Source organism: Haliotis rufescens, unplaced genomic scaffold, assembly GCF_023055435.1.
Source record: "Haliotis rufescens isolate VD_foot unplaced genomic scaffold, xgHalRufe1.0.p SCAF_23, whole genome shotgun sequence".
Taxonomy (NCBI): Eukaryota; Metazoa; Mollusca; class Gastropoda; order Lepetellida; family Haliotidae; genus Haliotis; species Haliotis rufescens.
The window spans coordinates 7,984,680-8,005,236 of record NW_025963924.1 but is presented as its reverse complement, the minus strand read 5'-3'; the positions used below and the strand labels follow the sequence as shown (position 1 = coordinate 8,005,236).

Genomic DNA, 20,557 nt, shown 5'->3' with positions numbered 1-20,557 from the left:
ACTTGCTTTCAAAACTAATGTCTGAACTGTTCTCGACCAACACAGCCTGTTTGAAAATATAATACCCAAATAACTGTAATATGTAGAAACCTTGACAGGCATATGCCCTAGTTTCCATTTCTCGTAGCTCCTTAACTTACCACCATTACGAAAAACTAAAATATCAGTTTTATCCATGTTAACCTTTAGACCCCATTTGTTTCAAAATTTGTGTAAAACATCAATCTTCTTCTGTACACAAGTCATCCGCATATGAGAGAAGAACCAATTCCAGTAAATCCTCGTGTACAAATATCCCTCTACCACCACACTTCTGGATGTCCTCTTCCAACTGGTTTATGAATAACGAAACTAAAGAGGACTTAACTGTATTGTATATTGATAGTAAGTCTGATCTATTTTACATTTTGGTGGCCCAGTCGTCTAAGGCGCCGCAATTCCTTGTGCAGAGTTGTGTCCCTTTGGCACGCCAGAAACCTATGATTGTGGGTTCGAATCCCGGTTCGCCCCGATTATGTTTTTAGGCTTGTCAGCACAATCCGTACTCGTTGGTTTCACCGAAGTGGTAAACGTCTGAGACCTGCATCACTTCGGGCTTTCCTCCCACATTAAGCTGACACGCTATGATATAACTGGAATACTGTTAAAAGCGGCGTTAAACCCAACTCACCCACTCGCTATTTTACATTAGACGTGGTGTGGGCCAAGGACGTGCCATATCTACTTGGCTATTTTCTTTGTACATAAATGATCTATTGATTAACTTGTTGCTTCTGGCTGTGGCCAATGTCACTAGCTACTAGCAGATGACACAACATTGCTCGGGGCGGTCGGGTAGCCTAGTGGTTAAAGCGTTCGCTCGCCACGCCGAAGACCCGGGTTCGATTCCCGACATGGGTACAATGTGTGAAGCCCATTTCATGTGTCCCCCGCCGTGATATTGCTGGAATATTGCTAAAAGCGGCGTAAAACCATACTCACTAACTCACTCACTCACAACATTGCTCAGTAATGATCCAACAGATCTTAAAAGACGATTGAATGTGACTGACCAGTATGCTCATAAATGGAAGCTAAAATACAATGCTCTCAAAAGCGCTGTTCTAACATTTAGACGTATCATAGTAATGCTACCTGTCAAACAAGTGTTTCTAGTCCGTCTTGGGGACTACCGCTCTAAAGAGTCATTGACATGTAAGAACAGGCTTGTTTCAAAATACAACATGATAAACGAAATTTATTATTACATATGCTGTTCTACGTTTATGGGGGAATATGCTTGGCCACAACTATACATAAAGCAATCAGTTAATTATATATAAGCACCTCTGGAAATAATTAATTTTGAACTATCCCCATTTGCAACAACTGCAAATTTCGTGATGAATAGGCCAAGAAAGATGTTCCGTCGAAATGATAGGACAGTACAATAGCAACTGTGACGTCACATCGCAGCGCGACATGCACGCGCAGCATGCCACCCATGCAACTACACACCGCAATTGGGAGTATTTGGCGTGACTGTCTTGCATTGTTGAGGTGAGGAGATGTGAAATGGGGTTTAACGTCGCGTCCAAGATTATTGCACTTATATAGCGACGTGCATGTACGTGTCTGTGTTTGTGTAGCTGCTTGTACTAGTCCGGACTGATGCCGATTTATAGTGCTAGCTCTCTGAGATACCATGCCGCAGTTTAACATGAATACCCCACTCAGACACAGTATACTGACTCCGAGCCGTCCAGTCCTTGTTTTAGCTCCTTAATGCCGAGCGCCAGACAGGGTAACAACAAGTATCTTTTAGGGTCTTTTGGTATGACGCGGCCGGGGATCGAACCTTCCGCACTCCGGGCGGACGCTCTACTCTAGGCCACGGAGGCGGTCTCACCAAGGAAGAACGTTGACGTTACTGACCTGCCTTATGTTCGTAACAATACATGCTGTGCAAGGTTTGGCGTTGTTCTGTTGAAACAAGTTTCTTTGGATCTGCTGGAGATATGACAGGACAACTGGGCGCATTACCTGCTCACTGTTACCTTGGGAAGTCAGATTACCTTCAAGCACAACCAGATCTGGCTTCACCTGTCTAAACATCCCGCCCCAAACCATGACGTTGCTACCGCAAAATGGTTCAACCTCTTGAACGCAACAATGTGTCCAACGTTTTCCCTCCAACAATGGCCACGGACTCGACAATCAGCCACGAAGAGTTGGACTCTGTTCTCACCTGTAAATAAATACTCGTTTCAACTGTTGTACGTCCGGATCGAACCCCGGACCTTCCGCTCTCCGGGCGGACGCTCTACCACTAGACCACGGAGGCGGTCCTTGCATTGTTGAAGCATAACATGGCACGAAGACGGTCATCAGAGGTGTAAATATGGTATATCATTGGTATGCATTAGACAGGCATGACCTGCAAAAGCATAGGACTTCAACTAGGGTATCATGATACCGTAATCAGCGGACTGGTACGAAAACAAAACGAAGACCTCGCATGACGTCAGTGCGTGAGGGTCCTGCTTCGGCTTGTACGTTGTCAACCATTTGCAACAACTCCTGTTCTGAAGCGCCCATGGTTACCCAATAGACAGGTGTCAACCAGAACAGTAAGGTGAGTGAGTGAGTATGGTTTTACGCCGGACACATTTGGGGACACATTCTTCCTCCAAAGAATAATGTTATTCATGCCTTGAAACGAACCATAGTTGTAAGAGACAACAAAGAGTAGTCCCCCTTTAAACGATCAGGATCCAGCCATCACGGCCATGCTGGTGATGTTCTTCTCTCTTTGCTGCTGCTAATAAGCAGTTGATCATACAAATAACATTAGTGAGTGAGTAGGGTTTTACGCCGCTTTTAGTATTATTCCAGCAATATCACGGCGGGGGACACCAGAAATGGGCTTCACACATTGTACCCATGTCGGGAATCGAACCCGGGTCGTCGGAGTGACGGGCGAACACTTTATCCACTGGGCTACCCGACCGCCCCAGAACAGTAAGGAATCGACTGAAATCTTGGGAAAGAAGTCCAGAAGTGTAGCTTTCGGCCATGGTAGCAGTGCCAATTTACACTTGTCAGAGGGGTACTCAAAGTACGTGATCTAGACTACCAGTTGTCGGACTTCCATTTTGTGGAAGCCCCGGTGGCTGAGTGGGTTAGATCGCTGACTTTGTGTGCTGGCGATTAGGTGCCTCACTCTGGCAAGTGTGGGTTCGAATCCCGGACGGGACTCAACCCCAAAAAAGGACGAGAATCTGTACTTTACTAAGAAAGTGTTAGTTACATTTGACCACTTTCTAAATGGCATTGTGTATTCATAGGGTTCAGACAAGCTCGTCACTGGGGACCTGTCGCTGATTGACTACATCGACAGTGTATCACATCATCTTGGCAAATAGAACATGCAATCGAGTTCACCAATGCTTGGTGATTTCATTTGCTTTACATATATCCAACAGAAAATTCATTTCTGGGCTATAAATAATGACAATTCCCTTATCAGAGGGCAAAAGGGGGAGAACTGCAGCTGGTCTTACGAAAGCCGTGACATCAGGCCGTTCCCTGTAGGCTGTTCTCCATATAGACTGTCAAGTGGGAAAAGATACCAAACGTGCATAGTGATTGAGGTCAGTCAAACTATACTTTCTTAGCTCAGTCAGGGACCTGTGAAGATCCGGGGAAGATTAGGTTTTCAGCAACCAATGCTTTCCATAAATGGCGACTATGCTTGTGGTAAATTGCGACTAACGGGATCAGGTGGTCAGGCTCCCTGACTTGGTCAATGCATGTCAACGTACCCCTATTGCGTAGGTCGATGCTCATAATGTCAATCTCTGTACAGCCTGGTCCAGACTCGATTATTTACAGACCGCCGTCATGTAGCTGAATATTGCTGAGTGCGACGTTAAACAATAAACAAACAAAACAAAGCACAGTTAATCTTATGAAGAGATAACCTGTAAATTAAACCGCGCAAAATTAAATCTGGACCCTATTGTCTAACGCTCAAAGAATACAGAAATTTAATTCCATATAGCTTGTGTGTCTGTACAATGAAATACCATCTTCTAGACACCTACAAAAACACTTTACAGTAGATGACGTACAGTAGGCGCAGTCAGCTTTTCAACCTGTTGCCTTAATATTGAGACGCAATGATTATACATGTATCAAAACTTATATCATCCATCTCCGAAGTCGTAGAAATACAACTGACCACCTCACAGATGAAAAATCAAGCACTTAAGGGACACTTACTGTATTTGTTTAACAATGCTAAAAATATAAACTACCGTATTCGACGTAATGAGCGCCCAGGGCGCTCTCAAAATTAGAAATAGGGGGCTTTTATTAGAATATAATTTTAGTGAGATTAAAAACGAGGTTGAAAGATTGTAAATTTTGTGGTCAGCCTGAAATGATATAAAAGAAGAATCTGTGTGTATTATACACGATAGATATATTTTCGAGAATTTAATTGCCCATAATTAAGGATGCATATAACAAACGAGTGCGTATTACATACGAATAAATAAGTCTTGTGTTCATTGATCAATCGGAAAGGGTGCTAACTGGGATTGTTCACTTGCCAATATATTAGCAAATAACGCCGTGGGCGCTTATTAGAGCGGGGCGCTGATTACGTCGAATACGGTAATATGAGAGATTTGGTCTAGGAATAATTAATTTACTTGATTTACTTGAATTCACTTGAATTGTGTACCATAAGAGAGGTTTGGAATGATAATGGCGATATAAATTGTGGGAAGAGAGCGAACGGACGCTTCAAACAAAAACAAAATGGGTTTGAAACGAGTCTGAACGAACTGTGGTCATATTGGAACCGAACCACGGTCTCTGCTGTGAAAGCGAGCCAACACTTATATATTAACAGTACATCCTGGAGCGGCAATCATTCGTCACCACTCGTATGTTTCCGTAACCTACAACAAGCTACATTCCACTTGTCCCGGAATATTGGACGAGTTGGTCACGATGGAGTAGAAATCGTTACTCAGCTAAATCGCGATAAGCTTGCGTCGCGAACCAACAGTGGAACCAGTTTAGGCAATTAGTACGAGAGTTATCAGCCCCTGGCGTGCATCTTATAACCGATAGGTGTCGTCTTGAAAACATCAACAAAGAAGTGAGATGACTCTAAGATAACACCACTACGTTTATTTTAGAGTTACGGTAACAATCATCATATCGCCACGATGCCACCGGGGTAAGCACTTTTCGATCATATTCCGATTAACATTAGGTGATCTGATGAGTCTTGTACAGATTATTGAAATAACGATGTGGATCCAAGAAAAGATAACTCTTCATTGGCGTACAATACCGCTAAGAAACTAAGGATAGGACGTTAAAAGTTCCCCGACATAACAGTTCTTCCGATATTTATGATACGTGGGTTGTGCTAACACTATCACAGGCACTGAAATAATATTTGTGTTTCAGTTTGTAGTCCTTTTCTAAATAATTCTAAAAGTTATTGAATTAATAATTGATTATTGCAGTTTTTTCATATGAATATTAAACACACAATGCCATTTAGAAAGTTGTCAAATGTAACAAATGTTATGTTCGTCCCATCCGAGCCAGAGTGGGTTTGAATCCCGGACAGGACTCAACCCCCCTAAAAGTACGAGAATCTGTACTTTACAGAGAATGTGTTATCCCAAATATAACATTTGTTAGATGAATATTAAACACTGTTATTTTGTTCTTTTCCAGGAAACACAACAACTTTGTAATTAAAGAAATGAATGATGGTCATAAAATTACAAACAAGACAATAAGCCAGAAAACATTAACCGGTTTGGCAGAGCTGTGGAAGAGCCAGGAGCTATGTGATGTCACTATAAGTGTAAGTAGTGCATGCATCTTGCACAATGTTTGTTGTGTTCTTTAATGTTATTTGTATGATCAACTGCTTATTAGCAACAGCAAAGAGAGAAGAACATCACCAGCATGGCCGTGATGGCTGGATCCTGATCGTTTAAAGGGGGACTACTCTTTGTTGTCTCTTACAACTATGTTTCGTTTCAAGGCATTTCAATAACATTATTCTTTGGATTTCTTATTAAGTGCCCCTGGTAGACAAATTGGGAAAAATTGTTATTGTGTTCAAAATTGGGATTTTTTAAAATTTCATATTTTCTTTAATTCAGAGGTATTTTGAGATTGCATTTATTGCAATGATATAAAATGAAGCATTAAAACCTGTTCCTATTTAATTGGTCTTGTTTTAAGTGAAAACAGGTGACTTCTACAAAGCCTGTGGGGACCCGCGGGAGAATGTGTCCCCAACACTCCATTGGTTGTCGTAAAAGGCGACAAACTTGAGGTTCTTTAACCTCTTTGAATCTCGAGATATGGAGAACATCTGATGGTGACAGAGATTGTAAAATGGTAGGAAAATGATCACTTCCAGAGAGGTCATCGTGGACTGGCCATTTAGATTCATTTAGCAAATTAGAATCTACAACTGACAAGTCTAGACAAGAGTAAGTTCCATTTGCAGGATGTAGATACATTGAAGAATTTCCCTTTTTAATTTGTGACACTACTACCCCAAAGTGGGTTATGGCCATTCAAATCTCCCATGATAACACAGAGCTTAGGGCGTTGGTCATATAGTGTTATGGGGTTCACTTTAATGATAATAAGAGGTCTTTCGAAATTCCAGATCAATCATGAGGAGTTCTCTGCCCATCGTCTGGTTTTGGCGCTGAACAGTGACTATTTCCGAGCCATGTTCTCAGCAGGCTTCCAGGAATCCCAGACCGGCCGTATCACCATGGACAACCTCAGGATTGATGCTGTGCGCCGACTCGTGGAATACATGTACACCGGCGTCCTTACAGGTACAGGATTGTGGTAGTCTGTACAGATTCCAATAACTGTTTAAAATACCATAAGACCTTTGAGAGCCATGGCCCTTTTTATCTTCAGCCTACTTTTAAGCCACAAGAAAAAAGTATTATATTTCTGGGCAAAGTTCCTCAAAGCGATCTTAGCGCTAAGATGATCGTAATACTATAAGATCCTATACTTTAACATAGGCTTACGATCATCCTAGTGCTAAGATTGCTTTGAGGAACACTGCCCAGGACCTACTTGCACAAAGCGATCTTAGCACTACGACTATTGTAAGCCTATGTTAAAGTATGGGGGGTTACGATCATCTTAGCGCTAAGATCGCTTTGTGGAACACGGCCCTGGTCTTTAGGTTTTGGTTTGGCCTAAAATGTTGTGACTATGCAGCTTGCTTTTTTTTCTCATTACATTTACAGTCTTTGTGTTTTGGAGGGAAAAAATAGTTTTCCCTTGTGTTAAAATATACATTTTTTGCAACTCATAAATGTTAAGTTGGATTGTGTCTAAATTGCACACAACAAACAACAAAGTCTTATACAGTAAACTACGGGACTCAAAGGGACTGCTTATTTTAGTTCGTTATAACCGTAGTTCTTTATAAGCATATATACAGCAAATAGTCGGGACCAAAAAAGTTAGTTCATTGTATCCGTCAGTTCGTTATAAGCGTATTCGTTATAACCGTAGTTTACTGTAATCTTACATTCAGACAACAGGCACAGACACAAGAGCATTGTGGGTCATGTGCAGTTTGTACATTAGTTTTTAGGAATTCTGGTTAGAGTTACCTGCCCTTGAGTCACAAGACGTATTGAGTCATTGAGCATTGGTACAGAGTTATAGCCCTCAAATGCTACTTTGTCAGTGATGACGACCATCATTAGATTTTTACTTGTCCTTAGCACAAGTTAGTAGTCTCTGGCTAGTGGACCAGCGTGAATTTCAAGACTGCCCATAAGAATTGCCTTACATGAACTGGCACTCATGACACATGCGTCTGTTTCAGTGACCAAAGACAATGTACAGGATCTCCTGGTGTCTGCAGACATCTTACAGATGTCTGATATCAAGAAGATCTGCTGTGGGTTTATTGAGAAGGAAATTGATGCTTCCAATTGTCTAGGTACTATTGTTTACTGTACAGAATACCTAATGCTGCAGGATATTGCTGTTTAAATATGATTTCTAAACATGCTAAATGTGACCATAAGGCACGAAGCATTTGTTTTAACCATGTCATTATGAATTTAGCTGTGCCATCAGTACTAAAATATAAGGAATTGTGAACCCTAAATATACTGTATTCGACGTAATAAGCGCCTTGCTCTACTAAGCGCCCATGGCGATATTTGCTAATATATTGGCAAGTGAACAATCTCAAATAGCACCCCTTCCGATTGATCAATGTACACAAGACGTATTTATTTGCATATAATACGTACTCATTTGTTATATGCACCTTTAATCATGAGCAATTAAATTCTGGAAAAATGTATCTGTCGTACATAAACATTTCAGGCTGTCAGCATAAACCACAAAATTTATCTTTCAACTCTGTTTTTTTTCACCAAAATAATATTCTAATAAGAGCCCCCTGTTTCTAATTTTGAGTGCGCCCTAGGTGTTTACTACGTTGAATATGGTACTGGTAATTTGTGAAACAAAGTGTTTGTATTGTTTTGCTAGCCAGCCAGACTGTAGCAGAATAGATCATTTTTGAGTAGCCGGTTTGACAGTATAGCAGTTAGAGCTGGGATGGGTTACTCAAGTACGTGGGTCTGGTGGGTCCTCAGTACAATCTCATTAAAATCAGATCTTAGTTCTCGCTATCGCTGAGGACATCCCTTTAGGGGTTACGTCAGAATTAACGACCTTTCATCTGACCAATCAGAGCATCGCTTACCAGATTATGAAAGTGACAGTCGGAATGTGATTTCTAATCATGCAACCTCAAAAACTTTAACTCCAAACAATAGTTACGGGTTTAACGACTGAATCCATACAATGTAGACCATTCCAGAATGTTCTTTTGTTCAGGTTTCAAATTTATATTCGAGAATTTGTCCAAATATGTTTCAAAGCGTAGTCGCCAATTTGAAATTAGTGCCCTAAAGCACGAGAAAGCTGCCTTCTGATTGGTCATTCCAAAGTTCGCGCAAGGTCGGTCTGACGTGACCCGTAATTGGATGCCCTCAGATCTTTGTTCAACGGTAGCGAAAACTAAGATCTGATTTTAATGAGATTGGTCCTGAGTAGGACCTGGGTACCAACAAGACTACCCAGACCCGTGGCTAGTCATGTGATTATATTGTTTAATGGCAAAAATTATCTAGAACTCTATGGTCACTCTATAAGTGACAAACATTCACAAATCTTTCTGACTATGCACACATTCCTTCCGACTTTGTATGTTTGCATAAAGATAAAACTTCAGTCAACTTCAGTGTATACATGACCAGATCATTTTATATGTGTATCTAAGTACATTTTGCCAGGAGTATGGTCAAACATTTCCCAAGTGGACATTTTGACCTATCTCTTGAGACCTACACTAGGTACCCGGGTAGGGTCGGGTAATAGGTGGGTGGGTACCTGGGTAGGGTCGGGTGATAGGGGGGTGGGTACCTGGGTAGTAAATTTTGACCTAGCCCTAATAGCAGTTGTTCTGACTCTCTGACATATATCTGTGATCATACTTTTGGTAAGATCCAACTTTTGGAATAGATCCCAAAGGGAATTATTTGACCAAATAACTTTGGCGCCACAACTGTCATAACACACATGGGGATCTGGGATTCCATATTTCATAATTCAAATGATTCAAATTCAAATTCTTTTATTCTTTCAATGCGACACTTTGGTAAAGATGCTGATCCCTTTATCAAGCGAGTGAATAAAGAATGGGGATAATTATCATACTTGGGATCGCTGTATGGGAATTGGCCCGCTTGTACAAAACTGTTAGTTACGATAGTCAAAGTACTAACACCCTGGCCCTTGTTCTGAATGTGATCAGAGAACTATGTTTATCGCAAGTCCATGTTAAGTAAGATAGATTATGAAAATCTCAGCGCTAATATTTCTTTATGAAATGGGAGAGTGTCCATGTAACCCTCTCCAAGTCTTCAGCATATGGGACTACTTTCTGGAACATTCCCTGTAGGTATCCAGGAGTTTGCGGAGAGCTTTGCGTGCACGGAGCTCCAGGTGAAGTGTATACAGCTGGTCAAGCTGAGATTCCCTGTCGTCTCCCGCACGGAGGAGTTCCTGGCTCTCAAGACCGATGCACTCATCAGGATCCTGCAGTACGAAGACTTGTGTCTAGGTTGGTCAGACTCCCTCACTTCAGTCTTCTCTCCCGCAAGGTGCTCAGGTCTTTAAATAATATACTTGGGAAAAATTAAGGAACACCCACAATTGGAAGGCTGTGTGTTGCAATACCCACCAGCCGTGACAGATTAATTATAGTCATAGGAAGAATCAGGTGTGCTTTAACATCTTTTGAGTAGTATATGTAAGAAAACACACTTGGGATGTGACCTGAGTAATTTTTTGTGAATAAATCTCAACTGACAAGAAACATATGTTATAAAGTTCGATGTTATAAAGGTCTTCAGCAACCCATGCTGCCATAAATGGCGACTATGTTTGTCATAAGAGGCAACTAACGGGATCGGGTGGTCAGACTCGCTGACTTGGTCAATGCATGCCATCGTATCCCAATTGCGTGGATCGATGCTCATGATGTCAATCACTGGATTATCTGGTCCAGACTCGAGTATTTACAGACCGCCGTCATATAGTTGGAATATTGCTGAGTGCGGCATTAAACAACAAGCAAACAAATATAGAATACTAAACGAGCTCCCGTGTAATACCAATTTTATGAAATGAGTGAATAGTTTGTCAGATACCACAACTATTCACAAGTTTCATAAAATTGGTTTTACACGGGAGCAAGTTAAGTATTTTATTTATTACTTGCCATTTATAACATTTTTTAGAATTATACTGTTGAGTGTGAATAGGCTGACACCTACACAATCCACAGCATAATCCAATTGAGTTTAACAGAATAATACTTCAAACGCGTCAAAAGTTGAAAGTATGAATTTATACCATCCACCTTTAGAATTCAGGCATACGTTCCACAAAATTATCGTAGCGCTAAGGTTATCGCAGTTCACATACTTTAACATAGACTTACGACTGTCGTTGCGCTACAATACGATCGCCTTGTGGAACGGGTCCTTGCACCTCAAAGTTTACAATCTCGTCACAATACCCAATGCCGTAATTTGTGGAATTTTGTTGCAAGATCCATCAGTGAAACAATGCCATGTGACGTCAGCCTTGCAGCAAGGTTGCTGGGATCATCGAGTGTGCATTAGCTCCTCTCAGTGGTCTATCATCTCCACACGCAATGTCGTTGAATAAGCCAAGGGATGTTGAGAGCTTTCAATATTTGTTCGTGAAACATGTTACGAGAGTACATAAGCACGCGTTTTGATATTACACAATGTGTAATACAGCTGTATGCTTATAAAACGGGTGATCTCTTCACGGGCAAGTAATAATAAATTAAATTTCCTTTAACCCTAGGATTTTCTGGTGAGGCTGTTGTGCTTGACGCCATTGTCAGCTGGCTTGAGCACGACCCAATGTCCAGAATACCAGACTTGCCAGACATTCTCACAAACGTGAGACTGCAGTGCATCCCGGACGCCCACCTGAGACAATTCAGAAACAGTGCTGTAGTTGTGGAAAACCCAGGTAGGATGTAGTCAACATCTTCATTATCATCATAATCAAAACTGTTTCAAAATTAAGCATGAAAGTAAAGGGGTCACTGATGTTAAAAAGGGAAAGATTGGCGGTGCACATGCTTTGCAAATCCTGTAATCGACCGAAATCTGCACAACAGTTTACGAACCGGATTTCGATTTCATTGAGCGATTTTGATTGGACTATGCATAGACTCGTTAGTCCAGCCAAGATGTAACTCCATAATACCAGCCTAGTTCGGCAAGGGTGGAAACTGGACTTTTGTAGTCAGTTAACTCCCTTGCCTCGGGAAGATGCATTATGATTATCGTGATTATAGTAATCATCATCAGAGCTCCAGATAAGCTGCATATTTTTGTAAAATATGCAAGATAAATTAACTTTGAGTTGCTTTCATACAAATATGCATTAACAAATTCAAACACACATTTGTATAAACCACTGTGTAATTACCCGATGGAGATTTTTCAACTCGTGTACCTGTATTTCTTTACAAATGTCTTTATCATACCTCCATGTCAGAATGATGAGATCTCATTGGTCCATGTGATCTTGATAAAATACATAAATTTACATAAATTCTCAGCGGGGAAATTAATCTCTAATTATCACAATCGTGATTATCAGTATCTTAATGATAACAATTTTCATTATCATAATGTTGATATGGTTACTACAACTATAACATGTATTAAGATGCCAGTAATTACAGATGTTGGCAGCATGTTTCTCTGTATGCTTCTTATTCTGTTATGTTTCTACCTCAGCTGTCAGGAGAGTTATCGAGAACCAGCTCAGCTCCACGGGGAGTATCCAGGACAAGCGCAAGGCTGTCAGGTTCATCTACTCTATTGGGGGATATCTGCAGTCCCGCACAGGGCAAGTTCCATTGTGTGACTTCCACAGCTTTTTATCTCTACATACAGGGTTTATCTAGATCTGCCAGGGGTTTATCCAGACCTGTCAGTTTTATCTAGACCTGCAAGGGGGTTTATCTAGAGCTATCTGCACCTGCAAGGGGTTTATCTAGACCTGCCAGGCGTTTATGTAGACCTGTCGGGTTTATCTGAACCTGTCAGGTTTTTCTAGACCTCTCAGGGGTTTATCTAGACCTGCCAGGGTGTTATCTAGGCCTGCCAGGGCGTTATCTAGGCCTGCCAGGGTGTTATCTAGGCCTGCCAGGGTATTATCTAGGCCTGCCAGGGTGTTATCTAGGTCTGCCAGGCTGTTATCTAGGTCTGCCAGGGTGTTATCTAGGTCTGCCAGGGTGTTATCTAGGCCTGCCAGGGGTTTTATCTAGGTCTGCCAGGGTGTTATCTAGGTCTGCCAGGGTGTTATCTAGGTCTGCCAGGATGTTATCTAGGCCTGCCAGGGTGTTATCTAGGTCTGCCAGGGTGTTATCTAGGTCTGCCAGGGTGTTATCTAGGTCTGCCAGGGTGTGATCTAGGCCTGCCAGGGGTTTATCTAGACCTGCCAAGAGTTTATCTAGACCTGCCAAGAGTTTATCTAGACCTGCCAAGAGTTTATCTAGACCTGCCAGGGGTTTATCTAGACCTGCCAAGGGTTTATCTAGACCTGCCCAGAGTTTATCTAGTCCTGCCAGGGATTTATCTAGACCTGCTCAGCGGCCGATATTCAGCCCCAAATGTGATGGTTTTGAAGAGGTGACTTGTGTTTCACTGATAACAGAGCCTATAATTAGTTTTACCTTACTGCATCGCACAATGTTAAAAGACCCCTGAATCTAAGAAAATAAGAACTTAAAATAATACTAATTTTGAAAAGAACAGAAGTTTATTTATAAAGACTTGGGCTACTCGCGCCTCATCTTACTAAAAAACATGTATAAATAGTGGAAGGAGATCAATAAAATACTTGATCAAAATAACAATTGTTTCCCAGTTTGGCTGCTACACACACTCAGTTCCAGATAAATCTCTGTTAAAAGGTCTGCTTAAGTCTTGTTTTCCAATGTTTTACAGGATTTTATAATATAATAATTTCCCAATGTTTTTGGGGTTTTTCAACAAAGTCGTAACAAAATACTCACAATTTTCACAAGGTTGTGTTTGGTAAGTATCATTGCTGCATTCAGTTACGGTTAGAAATATAAAATCAATAAATATTTCAGCCCCCTGTGTCCAAGACTGAGGTCAGTTGAACGTTACGACCTTCGCCAGAATAGCTGGGACAATGTGGAGAATATCCCAATTCTTGCATCCAGTGTTCAAGCTTTCAACATCTATGGTCGACTTTTCTGTACAGCATTTGAGTTGACGAACTCTCCACAAATAAACCCCGAAACGGAACGTGCCGGTTTTTATGAATATGACACTCTACAGAACAAATGGCATGACGCAACCGAGTGTTTCTCCCCCGAGGCAGTGAACGTCCTCCATGACTGTCTCAGGAAATCAGGGGCAATAACTCTCTGTCCTTCTTCCAACAAACTGTACACAGTAACAGAAGCAGACGTCAAGTGTGTTCACATTGAGTTGGAGGACGGAGACCTGGCTTGCAGGAGGGTGGAGACGATGCCTCAAATTGACTTCTTCCAAAGTGAGTCGGACTGTCGGTCAAACTATGCTGCTGTGGTTTGCTTGGGGAACCTGTATGTGCTCGGCGGGGACGAGCGCTTCTCACAGATGGAGATATTCCCCACGGCTATAATGTGTATGTTTGATCCGACCGAGAACAAGTGGTTGACCAGAGCCAGCATGATGGAACCCCGAGCCAGATTTGATGCAGTGGAGATGAGTAAGTCAGAGCAGCTGCCCAACTTGTAGACTCTACATATGTTTGTTTGTTTGTTTGTTTGTTTGTTTGTTTGTTTAATTACCGTCGCACTCAGCAATAACTCAGCTGTATGATGGTGGTCTGTTAATTATCAAGTCTGGAACAGACAATCCAGTGATTGACATCATGAGCATCGCTCCATGCATTTGGGATCTACATCAATCAAGTCAGCGAGCCTGACCAACAGATCCCATTAGTCGCCTCTAACGACAAGTATGCGTGGCTGAAGACCAATCTAACCCAGATTTTCATGAGGGCTATATGTGAAATATCATTTATTTGTTGCAAAAGCATTCATGTAAATTAATTTAAACATATGAAACATGAAACTGACATATAACAACCTAAACACATATTTGAAATCGCAGGATACATAAGAGACATTTGATATCATTACATCAGAAATTTACCACTCAAAAGCATCCATAATTCTTTCATATTTTTGTGGAACGTTATGAAGGAGTGTATTGTAGCTATGTGTCAGTGACCAGTGGATGTCTGATAGATTTCACAGGTACCTTGAATGTTAATAGTTTAGAAATTATTTTTGTTTTAAAGATGTTACCAGGAATGACTGATCGAAAGATATTACCGAGACTGGTGACCTCTATTTTGTACTGATGGTCCCAAGGTATTAGCGACACTGGTGACTTCTATTTTGCAGTGATTGTCCCAAGGTATTAGCGACACTAGTGACTTCTATTTTGCAGTGATTGTCCCGAGGTATTATCGATACTGGTGACTTCTATTTTGTACTGATAGTCCCGAGGTATTATCGATACTGGTGACTTCTATTTTGCACTGATGGTCCCGAGGTATTATCGATACTGGTGACTTCTATTTTATACTGATGGTCCCGAGGTATTATCGATACTGGTGACTTTTATTTTGTACTGATGGTCCTAAGGTATTACTAAAACTGCTGACTTCTATTTCGTAGCGAAATCCCATAGATATTACTGATACTGCATGGTGCTTGGTGCATTTTGTACTGGTGATGTTACCGATACTGGTGACTTCTATTTTGTAGCAGGGGCAGTTTTGAAAGCATTCCCTCTTAACGAAGACCTGGTACGATTCCCGACATGGGTACAATGTGTGAAGCCCATTTCTGGTGTCCCCCACCATGATATTGCTGGAATATGGCGTAAAACCATACTCACTCACTATTTTGTAGCAGTGATCCCAAAGACACTGTTTATGTAATACAGATCAAACATTCACAGAGCATTTCATCATAAGTCATAATATCAATTTCAGCATGTTTCAGATATATCTGTATTAACTCATTCATAACAAAATCAGCTGATAGAGATCTGGATGGATAAACACTCTGCATGAATAGGGAGCTGGCAGGTCAATGATAGCCCAGTAGTCAGAGGCACAACAATTCACTGTTGCATCCCTTACCCGTGGCAGGATCTGCTAATCATAGGTTTATTATCATTGACCCGTGAAGATCCGGGGTAGAATAGGTCTTCAGCAATCCATGCTTGTCGTAAGAGGTGACTTTGCTTGTCGTATGAGGCGACTAACAGGATTGGGTGGTCAGGCTCGCTGTCTTGGTTGATGCAGGTCATCCTATCCCGATTGCGTGGATCGATGCTCATGATGTCAATCACTGGATTGTCTGGTCCACACTCGATTATTTACAGACCGCCATCATATTACTGGAATATTGCTGAGTGCGGGATTAAACAACAAAAAACAAAAGAATTATTATCATGATTTGACCAATGAACGTAGTTCGACCAGAATGGTAAACTTCTAAGTACATTTTTACTTCGGGATATCCTCGCGCATAAAGCTGACGTTAAGCTGGCATGTCATCAAATACTGTATTCGCCGCATTAAACGCGCTGCTCCAATAAACATCATCTGACCAACTTCTAAACAAATCTGTAACATGACAATTCATATTTTACTGTGTATGTTACAGTTTTTAGTTTTTGAGTGGAAAGGAAGAGCAGAAGGGCTATACAATTGCTGTGAAACTGTTATAGAAACAGTTACAGTTCATTGAAGTTTGAACTGCGTTGTATGCCGCTCAAAATTTTCGAAGCACCTGGGGTGCTTATTATGATGAATACGATAACTGAAATATTAAATTAAAAAAATCTAACTCACCGAACTCTAATTTGATTTGGTTCTGACGTTCCTCAGATGGGTACATCTATGCTGTGGGTGGCTTTAACAACCGACGTCTGCGCAGCGTCGAGCGCTACGATCCCCGCTCCAACTGCTGGTCATACGTAACAGCCATGAACAAGGAACGAAGTCATCTGAGGGCAGTGGTGCATGATGGGAAGATCTTTGCCATGGGGGGTAAGTGTAGGAGTTATTTTCTTGAATGGGAACTGTGATTTACCAGTAGGTATATAACTGTGAGTCATGGAAACTTGCAGTCATATGTTTTAGGGGTCCCAGTAATGGGTCATAACGTGACCCACTTGTGAGTCATCTGCCATAGCAGCCATATTTAAAATGCATTTATGAACATTAGTTTTATCAAAATGTAATCAAATTTGGTTTGTTTTTATGTTGTTTAATGTGGCAATCAGTAATATTCCAGGTATATGACAGCAGAAATTTTGTACGTATTTAGTTTAAATGTTTAAATGTTTTAAATTTTGACCTTAATGTGACCTTCGCACTTCGACCATATTGTAAGCTGAAACTTTTTATTGCCGTATTTTGTACTTAATGTATTTGTTTTGTTTTTTTGTGGGATTCAACACAGATGTCCTGTTTTCACAAAATTTAAAACTTTGAACTTGTTTTGACTTGTGTATGCATGACCTGATTGTTTAATACATGTATCTAAATACGTTTTGCCAGGGCTATGGTAAAAGAATTCCCAATCGGACATTTTGTACCTATCTCTTGAGACCTACAGTGGGTAACCGGGTAGGGTCAGGCAATAGGGGGTGGGTACCCGGGTAGTAAATTTGGACTTGTCCAAGCCCTAATGTCCAGGTAAGCTATAGTGTGGTGTCACAATTTTTATAGAGGCACTTAAGGGTATCAAGAGGTTCCTAAAGAACATGACAGGTGTCATGAGAAAATATGTACCTTTGTGGGTGGAAGATGAACACAATAGACAGTTAAGCATGACAGACTAGACTAGATTTGTCATGGTCATGGTCAAAATAGTTTTTGGCATCATTGGGACCGTTCTGAAAACTTGAAAAAAATTATTACAGTTATATTGAAAGGGTTGCTAATACATATGGGAAAGGTCATGATGTACTTTAATTCCAACTAATCATTATAATTTTTTTGTATTTTTTTTTGTAGGTAAGTCGTACTCATTCCGGTTGGGCGGGGCACGCAAGGTGCTGAACAGTTGTGAAGTGTATGACCCCACAGCCGATGCCTGGACCTTCACACAGCCCATGAAGCAAGCTAGGTGTATGTTTGGTGCAGTTGTCTTGTAGCCTCCCTGGACCTTCAAACAGCCCGACCCGTGAAGATCCCAGGTTGTATAGGTTGACCCATGCTTGCCGTTAAAGGCGACTACGCTTGTCGTTAATGGCGACAAACGGGATCAGGTGGTCAGATTCGCTGACTTGGTTGATGCATGTCATCGTAACCCAATTGCATGGATCGATGTTTATGATCTCAATCACTGGATTGTCTGGTCCAGACTCAATTATTTACAGACCGCGGTCATATAGCTGGAATATTACTATATGATTGTGGCGTTAAACAACACACAAACAAACAAACATCAAACAGCCCATGAAGTAGGCTAGATGTATGTTTAGTGTGGTTGTCTTGGGACCTAACAAGACCGTCACAAAATGGACCTGTGTGATCTATTTGTTCTTTTATTTCTCATTGAGAAACCATTGCATATGTTGTAATAGCTGAAGACTGTGATGCATTTTAGTGAGATAAATCTATTTTAATCTTAAACCACCTTGTCACTTCTACTCTATTGTGTATATAATGACAATCTTAATAAACGCTGAATTTACCAAACAATTTTGTCATAATATTTGGGAGATTCACCTCTGATTCCAATCTGAATGTATGGTTCTGTAGGTTTGATATCTCTTAATTTGATTTGAAAAAAATATTCAAGTACAATGTAACAGGCTTCCAGTTTCTTATTAATGTTATCAAACAGAAGATAGCATACCTCTTAATTCATTCTCCACTCTACCATGACCAAGGAAGATACTTGATTCTGACTGGCAGATCAGGGGTTTCAAATTACTGACTGGCAAATCAGGGGTTTCAAATTACAATAACCACTGACTGAGCTTACTGATTTTATAACCACAGCAATATGGAAGTAGAAAAGGACCTTCTTTCTCAATTATTTTTGCATTTACAAGGAATCAAATATACAATTGTAGGTTATGATTGCAATATTCAAATTCATGTGTGGCAATACATTTTGGCAGAACATATGATCGAAATTGACTGAGACAGTGTGTTATACATTCAGAGGCAACAGAAGCAAAATATTTGTCACTTCTACCATCTCTTACTGCCAAAAGGGGATTCCGGGTTAGTTTTGTATGTTTGTTGTTTAACGCCGCACTCAGCAATCATTGAGCTATATGACCAAGTTAGCGAACCTGACCACTCTATCCCTTCAGTCGTCTTTTACGACAAACATAGTCGCCTGTTACTACAAGCACTACCCAGATCCTCACGGGTCGATTCCAGGTTAGAATAGATCCCCAACCTATGCTGATAATAAGAGGTGACCAAATGGATTGGGTGGTCAGAGTCAATGACTTGCTCGGCTCATGTACCCTCATGGTATGGATCACTGGATTGTCTGGTCCAGAGTCGAATTATTCACAAGGCGCCATCATTTGGCTGGAATATTGCTGAATGTGACATAAAACAACAAACTTACTGTGACCTATCTCTTGCATCACTATGATTGTTGTGTATCAGAATAGTGGTGTGCATATCAATATAAACCGAGTAAGCTGATTTAGTTGTGCAGCTTTAGGCAATATTCCAGGCATGATACCAACAAGGACACTAAGAATTTGCTTCACACTTACTGACCCATGTTACCACGATTTGAGACTTCCGATTGATCCCAAGTCCTGACAAAATCGGTATATTGACTTTCACTTTGTGTGAGTTCACTGGAGTATGAACCTTCATAGAGTGAGGGCCAAACTGTATGAAAGAGGCAGCTTATCAATTATAACATAAATGAAATAATACAGATTAATTAGTTGGTCTACAAAATGACACACATAACTGATAACATTTTCATTAAAACTTTTCCAAAATAGTCCCGGACCACTGTAGATCTCCTGGATGACGAGTCAACAAATCAGCTAGTCTTTGTCTGATGAGCTAAAACAAGCAGCAATGACAATGTAATAATTAATTTGTTATTGCCTTACTGTCATCAGCTGTTAACAACTGCTGCCGTGGTGTAGTGGATAGAGCCTGGAGAGGGGTAAGTTGGTGGTTCGATCCCCTGGTCACGTCATACGAAAAGACATTAAAAGATGGTACTTGCTGTTACACTGCCTGGCACTCAGCATAAAGGGGGGAAAACAAGAACTGGCTGGATTCTGAGTGGGGTATCCATATTAAACTGTGGCATAGTATCTCAGTGGGCTAGCACAATCAAACTGGCATTTGTACAGACTAGTTCAAATACACATACACGTGCCATCTTCTCGAGGCAAGAGAGTTAACTGACTATAAAAGTCCAGTTTCCACCCTTGCCGAACTAAGCTGGAATTCCTGGGCTCGATCGTAGCCAGTGGTTATTTTGAGTCGTGTCCATCTAAACATCTCCTATGGACCAATTCCACCTCTGTATCACTTGAATTTGTTTCAAACAAAATAGCGGCGCCCAGTCAAGATGATCTGATCAATAATCAAGATCTCTATTGTGATAAAACGGGTCTTACATCACAAAGTGCATCAAATCACGTGAGCACCTGGATTGAAAACATGAAAAGATTTGGAAAATATCTGTTGACAACGAGTTGGCGGTGCACATGATTTGCAAATCCTGCAATCGACCGAAATCTGTACGACAGTTTACGAACCGGTTTTCGATTATGTTGCATAAATTTAATTGAACTATGCA

The 20,557-nt window shown here is 41.0% G+C and overlaps 1 protein-coding gene across 2 annotated transcripts; it reads left to right on the top strand.

The window, feature by feature from the left end:
- The first annotated feature begins 3,542 nt into the window (after nt 1-3,542).
- LOC124151819 (kelch-like protein 18) lies at nt 3,543-18,042 on the top strand. Of its 2 annotated transcripts, none has more exons than XM_048401754.1 (10): nt 3,543-3,632; nt 5,746-5,878; nt 6,701-6,878; nt 7,898-8,014; nt 10,055-10,216; nt 11,494-11,664; nt 12,444-12,555; nt 13,808-14,433; nt 16,636-16,797; nt 17,770-18,042. In XM_048401754.1, the coding sequence occupies exons 2-10, from the start codon at nt 5,774-5,776 to the stop codon at nt 17,907-17,909; spliced, it is 1,773 nt and encodes a 590-aa protein (XP_048257711.1). In that variant the 5' UTR covers nt 3,543-3,632; nt 5,746-5,773; the 3' UTR covers nt 17,910-18,042. The 2 variants fall into 2 exon arrangements, with proteins under 2 accessions (XP_048257711.1, XP_048257710.1); XM_048401753.1 differs by lacking the exon at nt 3,543-3,632 and adding an exon at nt 5,089-5,233.
- Nucleotides 18,043-20,557: the final 2,515 nt, after the last annotated feature.

Bases quoted from the DNA above. Each gene is read 5' to 3' on its own strand.
- LOC124151819 (XM_048401753.1), top strand. The intron at 6,879-7,897 runs GTACAGGATTGT...CGTCTGTTTCAG, and splicing joins GTACACCGGCGTCCTTACAG to TGACCAAAGACAATGTACAG. The intron at 10,217-11,493 runs GTTGGTCAGACT...CTTTAACCCTAG, and splicing joins GTACGAAGACTTGTGTCTAG to GATTTTCTGGTGAGGCTGTT.